This window comes from Peromyscus eremicus, unplaced genomic scaffold (assembly GCF_949786415.1).
Source record: "Peromyscus eremicus unplaced genomic scaffold, PerEre_H2_v1 PerEre#2#chr22_unloc_1, whole genome shotgun sequence".
Classification (NCBI taxonomy): domain Eukaryota; kingdom Metazoa; phylum Chordata; class Mammalia; order Rodentia; family Cricetidae; genus Peromyscus; species Peromyscus eremicus.
In genome coordinates this window covers 2,819,593-2,832,372 of record NW_026734286.1, presented here as the reverse complement: position 1 = coordinate 2,832,372, position 12,780 = coordinate 2,819,593, and the positions used below count along the sequence as shown (strand labels likewise).

At 37.9% G+C, this 12,780-nt stretch overlaps 1 protein-coding gene across 1 annotated transcript; it reads left to right on the top strand.

Moving 5' to 3' along the window:
* The first annotated feature begins 1,252 nt into the window (after nucleotides 1-1,252).
* Nucleotides 1,253-3,055, top strand: LOC131900715 (zinc finger protein 501-like). Its single transcript, XM_059252030.1, has one exon. It carries the CDS (start codon nucleotides 1,289-1,291, stop codon nucleotides 2,420-2,422), a length of 1,134 nt encoding a protein of 377 aa, XP_059108013.1. The 5' UTR covers nucleotides 1,253-1,288; the 3' UTR covers nucleotides 2,423-3,055.
* Nucleotides 3,056-12,780: the final 9,725 nt, after the last annotated feature.

The following is a 12,780-nucleotide window of genomic DNA, read 5'->3' as shown; positions in this document are numbered from 1 at the left end:
TATATCCTGCCTGCAGAGATCAGAGGTGAGCATTGGATCCTATGGAAGTGTAGTTAAACTCAGTTGTGTAGTAGGATTTGAATGTGAGTCCTCTGAAAGAGCTCCTAATGCTTAAAATTGCTAACCCATTTCTGTCCAACCTCTAGAAAACTTTAGTCTTTGAATAATGGTCATGCCTCATATACATCACAGAAGTGTCTATCATTCCTTATGTTTCTTTTCCATAGGAAAGCATTTTGCCTAAAGCACATGGTAAATGGGTAATTTTCTATTACAGAGTCTGTTGACATTCAGGGATTTGGATGTAGACTTTTCCCAGGAGGAGTGGGAATGTCTGGATTCTGCTTGGAGAACTTTATACATTGATGTGATGTTGGAGAATTACAGAAATCTTGTTTTTGTAGGTAAGAATGCTCTTCTTGTAGAATTCCTGACTCATTGTTTGTATTTACCTATTATTTGCCATTATTTTTAAGTAAACTCCATGAACATTCTATGACAACCAGAAATGAGGGAAATTCTGGTAATAAACATAACTTCTTTTACATTTTCTGCATTCTCTGCAAAAGCAACAAATGCTATATACTGTGATCTGTCAAGCCCTTTTAACTAGTTTTTAACTGAAAACTTCAAAGTTTAAAGAATATTGAATATTCAGAGAATGGAAATACAGTGAAGTATTGTTAGTGATTGGAACATTTTAATTTTACTATTGAATCAAGCTATTCACCTCTTTCAGATTTAAAAAAGTGAGGAAGTTTTAAAATAGAGAAAATACTGTGGTAGCTATATTGTTGTTTTTGTTTGTTTTATTGATTAATTTTTGGAATCTAGTCTGTATCTTTAGTCTCGGTGAACATGATTTTAATCCTAGCATTAGGGAGGCTGAACCAAGAGGAACTGATGAGTTTCAGGCTAGCTTGGGATACATAGTGAGTTCCTAGTCAGGCAAGGCTGCACAGTATGACTCTGTATAGAAAAAATCCACATATGATGCTTTTTCAATCACCCATTTTTCCTGCCTCTTCAAAATATCTATTCCATGTAAGGATGGAAGCCCCTTCAGTGATCCTTGTGTTTAATGGAGACTACAGTGGTTTTTATTACTGTTCAGTTAATGATAGTAAAACACAGAAGGCCTATGCTGAGAGCTCTGCTTCTAGTAAGTGCTAGTTAACTTGAGGGAACTTCAAGTATTGAATCTCTTACTCATTCATCAGTTCCTATTAGCCCAATTTGTTCTCACTTTCCAGAGAAACATCGCATATGTGGTAAATACGAGAACATCATGGATCAAGGATCAAAGAGTCCTGTCTATCAACATGTGAATATCCAAAAGAAGTCTTATAAAAATAATGACCTTGGCAAAATGCTTTATGAATCATCTCAGTGTATACCTTATAACACCAGCGATACTACAGGAAACCATCAAAGAATTCATACAGGAAAGGAACCTTACAAATATGGTGAATGTGAAAAGTCCTTTGGATGTAGCTCAAATCTTGGAACACATCAGAAATCTCATAAAGGACAGAAACCTTGCAAATGTAGTGAATGTGAGAAGTCATTTACATGTAATTCAACTCTTAAAAATCATCAGAAGATTCATATGGGAGGGAAACCTTACAAATGTAGTGAATGTGTGAAGTCATTTACATGTAGTTCAGCCCTTAAAAATCATCAGAGAAGTCATACAGGAGAGAAACCTTATAAATGCAGTGAATGTGAGAAGTCATTTTTATATAATTCAATTCTTAAAAATCATCAGAGAATTCATACAGGAGAGAAACCGTACAAATGTAGTGAATGTGAGAAGTCATTTACAAATAGTTCAAATTTTAAAAATCACCAGAGAATTCATACAGGAGAGAAACCTTACAAATGTAGGGAATGTGAGAAATCCTTTGGATCTGGCTCAACTCTTATAAAACATCAGAGAATTCATACAGGTGAGAAACCTTACAAATGTAGGGAATGTGAGAAATCCTTTACATATGTCTCACATCTTAAAAGACATCAGATACTTCATACAGAAGAAAAACCTTATAAATGTAATGAATGTGCAAAGTCCTTTGCATGTAGCTCAAATCTTCAGTCACATATGAAAAGCCATACAGGAAAGAAATCTTACAAATGTAGTGAATGTGAGAAATTCTTTAAATATAGATCAGGTCTTAGAAGTCATGAGAGAATTCATAGAGGAGAAAAACCTTACAAATGTTGGGAATGTGAGAACTCCTTTTCAAGTACTTCCGAACTTAGAATACATCAGCAACTTCATATAGGAGAGAAACCTTACAAATGTAGTGAATGTGTGAAATCATTCATGTGTGCCTCAACTCTTAAAAAACATCAGAGAGTTCATACAGGAGAGAAACTTGTAGCTAATTCCACTAATGCTTTAGCTAGCAGACACAGCTAAGGATCTATCAGAAAATTCATCCTGGGGAGAGAAGTTTCTGTTGGAAATGACTTTGTATATGTTTTTTCCAAGCTCTATTCTTAAAAGACAATAGAAAATATTATGAACATTAGATAGCCTTTATGTAATTTCGAACTCTTAGAAAATATCTATAGTTTGCACTGAGCAAACATTCTAAATGTAGGAAAAAATTCATTAAAACATTTTACTCTTAACCTCAAAGACTGCATAATTTATGCAAAGTAGTAAAAACAGGAAGGTAATGTTGATTAAAATTTTTTCTGGAGACTGCAACATTTCATCATGAAGGGAAGGTAATAACACAAAAAAATAACACCTTCATATATCATCAGGAAGTCTGCAAAACTGATAGGATTTCTTATGCTTAAGTCCCCTGAAGAAACTCAGACCAGTAATGCTGCTTAGAAGAAGCTCTGATGAATTGAGATACCAAGAAATGATACCCTCCAACATGTAGACAGGCCTACACATGTGTAGTGGGCTCAGGGTGTCCATTGTTCATAAGTTGTATCCCAAGGTGGGTTGGAGTTTCATGGTAGCAACTGTCTGAGCCCCTTTTACTACTGTAAGCAACTCCTTTCACATATTCCTGTAAGTAACCTGAATAAAACTCATTCATTCAACAAGATGAACTTTAGTGACATCTGTACTTTGTTCTTTTTCAGTTCTCCTCTTTTTATGAGTAAATACACATGCATGTTTCATCTCTCTTGGAAAAGCATATTATAAAACATGTAATGAACCCACAATTTTTCCTCAAAAATTTTGTCCACCAGAAAATTGATATTAAGGAGAAAACAATTTGTTCACAGTTTTGTTAAATTAATGCCTCATTATTAATGCACCCTATAAAGTCCATTCTAGAAAACCCCCCAAATGCATTGCATTTGTCAAAGCTAGTGCTTAAAGTGTAGATTCATCTGAAAATTGATCCAAAAGGAACCCCCACACACCAATGCTAATACTCAACTATTATCCACCTTTAAAACACTGATTCACCAGTGAAAACTTATAAATAGAAATAATGCAAAATATGTGGTCATGTACAACTAGAAAACCCCAAAAGTGTGAAGAAAATTAGTTTAGCAGTACTCAGAGCAGTAGGAAAAATACTAATCAACATAATTAGCACATTAATTATGGAAGATTCAGATAGAAATACGAACAGATTTGTAGACATCATACAAGCCAGGATAATACAATTAAGAAATAAAAGGAACATATGAACCTCTCATGCATTTTTGTGGGTGAGAATTCTTGTTTTTGAGTGACTGTGAAAATGTTTTTTGGAACCATTTTTGTATTGCCAGCATTGGAGTTCCCATATGTCAACAGTTGCAAATTTAACCTCCAATATGATCCCACTGACTCGATTACAAATGATTACAGGATAATGTTTATTTTGCTGTACCATGCTGACATACCGTATAATTATTAGTAGAAGGGCTCTTTCTGTCAGGTCCCTTTCACACCACCCAAGCTGCAGACAAGTTTTCACAAAGGTTAGGTACTGTTTACAGAAAGAGAATAAGGTGATTCTACCTGGGCAAAATAGACAAGTACCAATATGCCATGCATTTCTGCAGAGGATGCAGTCTTATCTAAGACTTCCCTTGAACAATAGGGTAAGTGACAGAGAGCCAGCACTGCTTCCTCTTACTGGTTTCTGCTCCTCCCTCTTAAGAGGAACCTTAGTGGACATACTTGCTTTCCAAGCTACTTTCAGGGTTTGCCTCAGCTGCAGGTAGCATCCTAGTCCAAGGTCATGAAGGTTTACCCTGATGTCAACCCGGGTGGAAGGTGTGGCCACCTGGCTAAACAATGTGAAGCTCATTTCAGCACCAGTTCACCTGATGTCTGGACTGAGCTCCATGTGCTGTGTTCTGCTTCCACCATGCTCCTCCCAAGATACTTCCCTGGAGCTAATAAACATCTTGCCTGTGAACTAGTGGGAGGAATTCTCATTTCCTCCTTTTTCTCAAAGACAGTCCTTCAGAGCCTAAAAAAGTGGTCTTGCAGACATAAGCTTCCTCATCTCTAAGCTACACCATGCCTGACATGGCTCTGGCTTCTTTTTCTTTTTTTTCCCACAAATTTAAACAAATATTTGTTGAATATGCCTTTTTTTAAGTAATTTTTTTTTCATTTTACATACTTTTGACAAAATTCAATACCCTTTCATGATAAAGGTCTTGGAGAGATCAGGGATACAAGGAACATACCTAAACATAATAAAGGCAATATACAGCAAGCCAACAGCCAACATCAAGTTAAATGGAGAGAAACTGAAAGTGATTCCACTAAAATAAGGAACAAGACAAGGCTTTCCACTCTCCCCATATTTATTCAATGCAGTGATTGAAGTTCTAGCTAGAGCAATAAGACAACAAAAGGAGATCAAGGGGATACAAATTGGAAAGGAAGAAGTCAAACTTGCACTATTTGCAGATGATATGATAGTATATACCTTCAGTAATGTGGCAGGATACAAAATTAACTCAAAAATGTTATGCCCAGATCATGTCCCCAAAGAAGCCACTGGAGACTTTGGTACAGAATGCAAAAGCAAGGTTTATTCTAATTAAGTTTACAAGCCTTGGCAGGGGGGTTTGTTCCAAATCTCTCACGTGCAGCAGAGAGGTTGGAAGGAGCAAGCCCCTTTCTTTGTGAGGCTAGTTCTTAAAGGCACAGACCACATAATTCATTTACCACAACCCACCTCCCTTCCTTTGGTTCGTATCAGTGCCCCCTTTTTAGTCTTTCATGTTATCTTTATTTCTCGTTTGTTCAGCAACCGTGTTTAGGAGTTTTACGAGCTGTCTCTGGGGTTCGGGAAGTTTGGGATGTTTTATGACCAATTAACTCCTGCCAGATGGTCGATTATTCTGACTCTGTGTTCTTTTAAGTCCCTGTAGCTGATACCACCACCTGGGAAAAAGGGGTCTAAGTTCTTATCTACACTTAGGAATCCTGGTTTAAGCTTCTCTTTGTCTGTAGGGGATAGAGTGTGTGTGTGTGTGTGGGGGGGGTTACTGAGATTTCACAAAAATATTAGTAACCCTCCTATATACAAATGATAAATGGGCTGAGAAAGAAATTAGAGAAACATCATCCATTACAATAGCCACAAATAATATAAAATACCTTGGGGTAACTCTAACTAAGCAAGTGAAAGACCTGTATGACAAGAACTTTAAATCTCTGAAGGATGAAATTGAAGAAGATATCAGAAAATGGAACTATCTCCCATGCTCAAGGATAGGTAGAATTAACATAGTAAAAATGGCAATCTTACCAAAAGCTATCTACAGATTCAATGCAGTCCTCATCAAAATCCCAACACAATTCTTCACAGATATGGAATAAATAATACTCAACTTTATATGGAAAAACAGAAAACCCAGGCTAGCTAAAACAATCCTGTACAATAAAGCCCCTCTGGAGGCTTCACAATCCCTGACCTCAAGCTCTACTATAGAGGTATAATAATAAGGGCTTCTTAGTATGCCCTTCTCTCTATGTCTTCTCAATTACAACCCTGAATGCTGGTAAGGATGGATGACTGGTGTTGATGGATGGATGGTGTTATGGGGCAATCCCAAGACCTTGAGACCTTTTTGTCAATGATACTGTAATCTGCTCCAATCACTTAAGGAAACACAAGAACTTCCTTTGTCTGAAGATCTCACAAGGGCAGGGTTTTTTTGAAGTATGGCTTGCACCTAATGGGTAGGGATGGAGTCATGAGTAAAGGTTTATTGTTCATTTTGCTTACATATTAACCTTAATTGAGTAGCAAGGAATGAATAAATGAAAGATACACATACAGGAAAGTTTGTATTGAGTAGGTCCTCTTTTGGAGGCACACCATATGTAGCCTAGAAACTAAGGAAACTCTGTGTGTGTGTGTGTGTGTGTGTGTGTGTGTGTGTGTGTGTGTGTGTGTTTTAATAATACATCTGAATCTGAACTGAGGAGCTGGGGTAATTTATACAGCTAAATGGGGAAGCAAGATGTCTTAGGGTTACTGTTGTGATAAAACACCATGATCAAAAGGATCATAGTTTGCACAGCCTGTCTTTTTATAGGAACTAGGACCACCAGCTCAGGGATAGCACCAAATACAATGGACTATGCCCTCTGGGCCCTCTCATATCAGTCATTATTTAAGAAAATGCCTTATAGGCTTGCCCACAGATAGACCTTATTGAGACTTCTTTTAAAATTTAAGGTTCCCTCCTCTCAAATGACTTTATCTTGTGTCAAGTTGACATAAAATTATCCAGCACAGTGCTAATCTTTTTGGTGTTGTGTCTTAGTGTCTTTGTAGGGAAACTGGGTCAGATTGTAGTTGGCCTGGAGAAGGAAGCTGTGATTGTAAGTTTTACATGCTGTCAACATTGATATATGGTCCTTGGGAGGGCTTTTGCTTTTCTTCAAGACTGAACAGGGGAAGGCTTTGCCATTCCCATGGGTATAAGACATTGGAATCCTTGGTATGACCATGCCTGTGTCAACTGTGCACATTCAATGAGAACTTCTTCTGCTTCCCACATATTGAATCCCCAGGTGTCCTGGTGATTTTGCTATGTCTGGCATGGGATATCTGAGGGAAAACAATCTACATACACTATACTTTTATGTCTGCTAACTTTATTCCTCTAAGACAAAATTCTATCAATACAGCTATAGCTCCATCAGGCATTCAGGGCAGAAATAACTCTAGATATACCAAGCACTTTATCCATCTACTTCATTTCTCTCATCTGAAATCCTGTCTACATAGCTTCAGTTCTTCTGGTTTCCTCTCATAGTCCTGCTAACGACTAAGCTCTTATGCTTCCATCCTCATCTTTGTCCTCTGTTTCCTCATTCTCCATCTCTACCATTCTCTACTCCTGGCTCTCAGAAATTCCTAGCAGAGATCTGCTTACCCTCTACAGAACCTCTGTCTTCCTCTCTTCTCTCTGCCCATGATGTTCTGTCCACTCTACAGAAAATTCCTGTCCTTTCTTTCCCTGGCCACTCAGTTCTCTGGCTCCTCAGGAAGGTTGTTTTACCTTCTTCCTTGATATGTAAAAACCTCTTTTGTTCTCAGTCATTTGCTCTGGAGAACTGTTAGGCCTTGAGGCAGGGGGATGGTCTGAGCTTCATTTGTACCAGAAGCAAAGTTATGTGTCCAGCAAACTTGTCTCCTAGGCTCAGCTGGGGAGTTAGTAACCTAGAACTTCAGCAGGTCTGGAAATATTTGGGCATGCAAGAATTTCATAGTAGAAGACAGCTGAAATATTAAAAGCTGGATAGCACCAAATATTCATAATAAATGGTATGCCTTTTGACAGACCCTTGACCAGTCAAAGTATAGCTTTAATACACAGCTGAATCTCTGTGATATATTCTTGTGGCTCGCCACACCCACATGTACCCCAAGGGGAGTAAGCTTATCTGGCATTAAAGAAAGCTCAAAATGAATTAGACTTAGTTGCTGACATTTTAGTTTTAACAGAAATGCTTCTGCTGAGGAGATATGAAATGAGAGTAAGACCTGCTGGTCATTTTACTCAGGTGAGACATGTGACAAAATTACAATCCTTTGAAGGAACACAGCATTTTCCTGCCCTTATTCTGCCTCTGTGCTTAAAGGAAGTAGATCAGTTAGAACCCCCTGTGAGTCTCTGTTCTTATTTTTTTATTTAATCCCTGGCTTGCTTTGAACTAACTATAACCAATGATGACCTTCAATTCCTGATCCTGCTTCTTTCATTTAGCTACTACTGGGATTATAGGTGTGAACCACCTCTCCTGACTTATGAGATACTGGAGATAAAATTCTAGTCTTTGTTCATGCTATACAAACATTCTACCAACTGGGGAACATTCTTAGTCCTTCTGTCCTGGAATTCAGCATCTGTGTATCAGTTAACATGTATGTGTGTGCTCTAGTTTCATCCTGTTGCCATACACAACTCCATGACAAAAGCAACCTGCAGAAGAAAGCATTATTTCAGCTTACTACTATTATGGTCAATCCATGTGAGTTTATTAAGTGGGTAACAGAATTTATTAAGATATAAATTGAGGAAATAGACTCATGATTACAGAATGGAGTAGACAACAAAAGTTGTTCTCGGATCTGACTAGGATTAAATCCACTTCACAGGCAGGAGCAGGGAGAAGGGCATGTGACCCTTCTCCAACCCCTTATAAGAGGTCATGTACAAGGGCAGGAAGCACCACCTCCTTTGGGCCAAATAGCCCAAGCTCATGGGTGGAGCAAATACCACTATATTTCCCCTTTTTGTCTAAATAAGAAGGTTCTAATCTTAATGCAATCTATATACAATAAGAATGATTATCAAGTATTATCCAGGAAAAACAAAGGGTAATAACATAAACAAAAATGGAACTACAACCAACAAGAATAACATCAAACAAGAAAGACATGATAAATGTCCAGAATGTAGGTAAATGGCAAATTATCGAGATTACTCCAATAACTGTCCTATCTTGAAGATTCTAACTCTAGCAGTAATATGTTCTAGCTAAGATATGAGAAGATTATAACTATAACTATCTAGTCTTCAACTCCATCAAAGACCTGAGAAGGAACATAATAATACCTGAGAAAACAGGACTCAAATAACTTTCAAAAATCTTGTGAGAGTAGACAGAGACAGTTGGCAGCCTGGACCTAAAGTTTCTCAGCATTGTTGGTACATTCAAATTGGCTACAGGCCTAGTGTGTCTGAGAGATCATTTTCAGAAGCAGGTATTTTAAAAGACTATCTTACCCTGTTTTGGCAGAGTTCAATAGTCACTTATCCTTGTGTCCCACTCATTCTGAAGGGACAGTACTCATACTATCATCAGTCAAGGTAAGATCAGTTCTTTGCCCAGCAGGCCATTTTATGCCAAATGAAGACAAACATCCAAATGGAAATGTCTTAGAAGCTCAGCATTCTCTTGGGATCACATTGGTGCTGCAAGAGGCAATCATGTCTCATGTCAATAGAATTCTAGGTTATTTAAATGCCATATTCTCTAGGTCTATGAAATGTTTGAAGATTATCTGTCCATCTGACCTATATATCTGTAAATCTGGACAACTTAACTAACATAACTATAGAGATGACAAGCATAGGTGACTATACATCTGTAAGTTTTATCTACCTAAATAACCTAAGGACTAAGGCTTTGTGTAAACAAGGTAAACAGTCTGTAAGCAAAAGTACAGTAGAAGGACATGGCCTCAAAATTGTGACAATACACAAAATAGCTAAAACAGGTAGGAATGGATAGTGCAATGTGCAATATGACAATAATCCTAAATATGTATAAATATACAAAATATCCTAAACAGAGGTAGAACATACATATAGTATGACAAATATAAATTCACATTTGTATCAATACACAAACATTTCAAATAAGAGTAGAAATATATGTACATTACAATTATAGTCCTGCATTTGTATCAATGTACAATTTATCTTAAATAAGAATATAAAGATAATTTACATTTGTATCAATATACAAGAATCCACAACAGTGCAATTTATCTAAGGCTGACACTTTACTAAATTAGCTTACCAGTATATATAATAATCTACCTTAATATCCTATACCTATCCATTCCCTTTTTCTTTTCTTAAGGAGAGTCCCGAGTACAATATTTTTTCCACCCCAACCCTATAGCCATTATTCATAACCCTGAGAAACATGAAACCTTTGGGAAAAGGGACATTATTTTCTTAGAATTGCTTCCTGCTGTTCAGGGAGTGATGGTATCTCTGTTGAGTCCTGTAAGAAAGCTCAGATAGTTAGGTCTCAGTTGGACTAACTGTAGATTCTGCAGCCAGAATCTACAGAGTAATGGGTAAGGTTGCCTGAGATTCTGACTAGAAGAGTAGTATGATGAACCATTTTATTGTGGGACTATCTTGGAGAGTTTCCAATCCAAGATTAATCACTGAGTAGTGTTTATGAATACCATGGCATCATTCTGGACTGGGTAGAGTCATTGTTGTAGGGCCCCATCTTTCTTCTGGACACTTCAGAGATTGCTATTGGAAAAGACTTAAATACCACTACATACTACTTCATGTTTCAGTCTATCATTGAAGGAGATAAAGCCAGGAAGTTAAGCAGAAATGTGAAGCAGAAAACAAGCTGTTTGCTGTCTTCCTTACTCACAGGCTCATGTACAGCTAGGTAGCTTTTCCCCCAACCAGTGGGGGAATTATCTTTGTGGAAGTACTGTGTCAGACTGAACTCAGTAATCCAAAGCTCATGTGGCAGGTACTCTGGGTGCCTCAGTCCAATACCATAGAATTCCTTGTGTGAGACTCAAACCACTAAGTCAGCACTGGTGCTGTATGTGCTGTGTTGGGTTGATGACTGTAAGCCAGTATTTATGGTGGATGTACTGTGGCTTAGTCATGGATGTAATGCAGCACTCATGCATGATGCAAGAACTATTGTCAGCTGATACATGTGGCATCACTCACCGTACATCAACTTTGGCAGGGTGCTTGTACTGTTGGAGGCTCAGGCTAATAACTCACAATCATTGTGAATGTACTATTATACTCAAGCATGCCTGGGTTATGAAATGTAAAATAGTTGCACCAGTAACCCAACACTCATGGTGCATGTCTGTAGAATACTCATGCCTATAACCCAGCATTTTTCTTGCATGCACTGTTTTGGCCCCATGGCTGTCACCCAAAACTTGTGGATCATATTCTGTGGGAGAATCGAACTTTAATGCAGTAGTCATGGCTCATGTACTGTGTGAGACTGACACCAGTATGTCAGCACCTATGGTACATGTACTGTCAGAGGCTCATGCCTGTATCCAAATATTCATAATGCATGTACTATATGAGATTGACAGAAGTATCCCAGAAAACATGGTTCTTTTTTTCTAGGAGGTCTGAGCCTACAACACAGAATTCATGTTGCATGTATTGTGGGGTCCCATGACTTCAATCTGTCCCCCATGGTGCATGTACTGTGGAGGCTTACATCTGGATCTCAGGATTCATAGTTTTCTACTGTGGTCGATTTACGTCTGTGACCCAGCACCCATTGTGAATGTATTGTGTGAGACTCAACACAGTAATCCAGAACTTAGGCTGCACTGTACTGTGGACATCTCATGCCAATAACGTAGAATTCTTTGTAAGTGACCTGTGCAGAACTCAGACTAGTAAGTCAGCATGCATACTGTATGTATTCAGTGGGTTCATGGCTGTAAGTCAGCATTCATGGTGCATGTACTATGCTTTGTTCATGGATATAATGCAGCAACCATGTATCATTTATTGTTCTAGGCTGCCTGGGGCCAGCCCTGGTGGTGGCCATGTCCCAGAGAGGAGGTAAGGAGTTGGCAAGGGAAGGATGAGTGAGTCATGATGGTAGAGATAATCTTGCAGCCTGACTAGCCAGCAATCAGAATGCTTCTTTATTTATACAGAATTCAGTAAGCAGGATTAGATTCATGTTGTTCTAAAACATAGATCATATCATATGTTTAACCTTTACTCTTGTACTTCTAGGGTCATAAGTTTAGTCATCATTGATAAACGATGACAGAAAAGACTTATCTTTTACAATTATTTTCCCTCAAATATAGTCATCATTATCTTTTATAATTGATTATCTTTTATGATAATTTTAAATCATCAACCCCAAAAACCATATTTTAAGAATCCAAAGGCATATAACAGCCTGTTCTAAGGCTGGCACTTCTTGTGGCTTCAAGGATGCTAGACATAGAGAAAACCTGCAAGCCATCCTAAGCAAATTGCCATGTCCCAACCAGTGTATTAACTTTTAATGGTCAGAGTGCCCAACAAGCATTCTAAGGCCAAAGCTGCTGCAGTTATTTTTTAACATATGGCATACAATACAATATTTTATGTCTTATATGTTCACAGAATTTATTTATATATCTAGTCCTGACCTTCTTTTGTTCCTTGGTCATAAGATACCACAGTGACTTTGCATGAGCTAAGTTCTCTAACAAAGGGAGGTCCTGACACTTTCCTTTATCATCTTTCCACACCGTTCTTTGCTCATCAATATAGGTCTCTGTGTAGAGCAGAGGTAGCTTTTGCTAATCTGACTTTGTTGCTGTATATGCCACACAAACACCTGAGTGTATAGTAGGAAGGGGCTTGTAATCTGATCTGCAGCCAATTCTTCTAGCCCACTGAATCTTGTTGACCTTTTGAAGTTTGTTTTGATTATCTTGTTTCTGAGTAAGTATAGTGGAAGATGTTTCAAGAATATCTCAGAGCCTCACAAAGAGATCTCTGGCTTCTTAATGTGTT

Coding starts and splice junctions, on each gene's coding strand:
- LOC131900715 (XM_059252030.1), top strand. CDS start 1,289: ATGGATCAAGGATCAAAGAGTCCTGTCTATCAACATGTGAATATCCAA.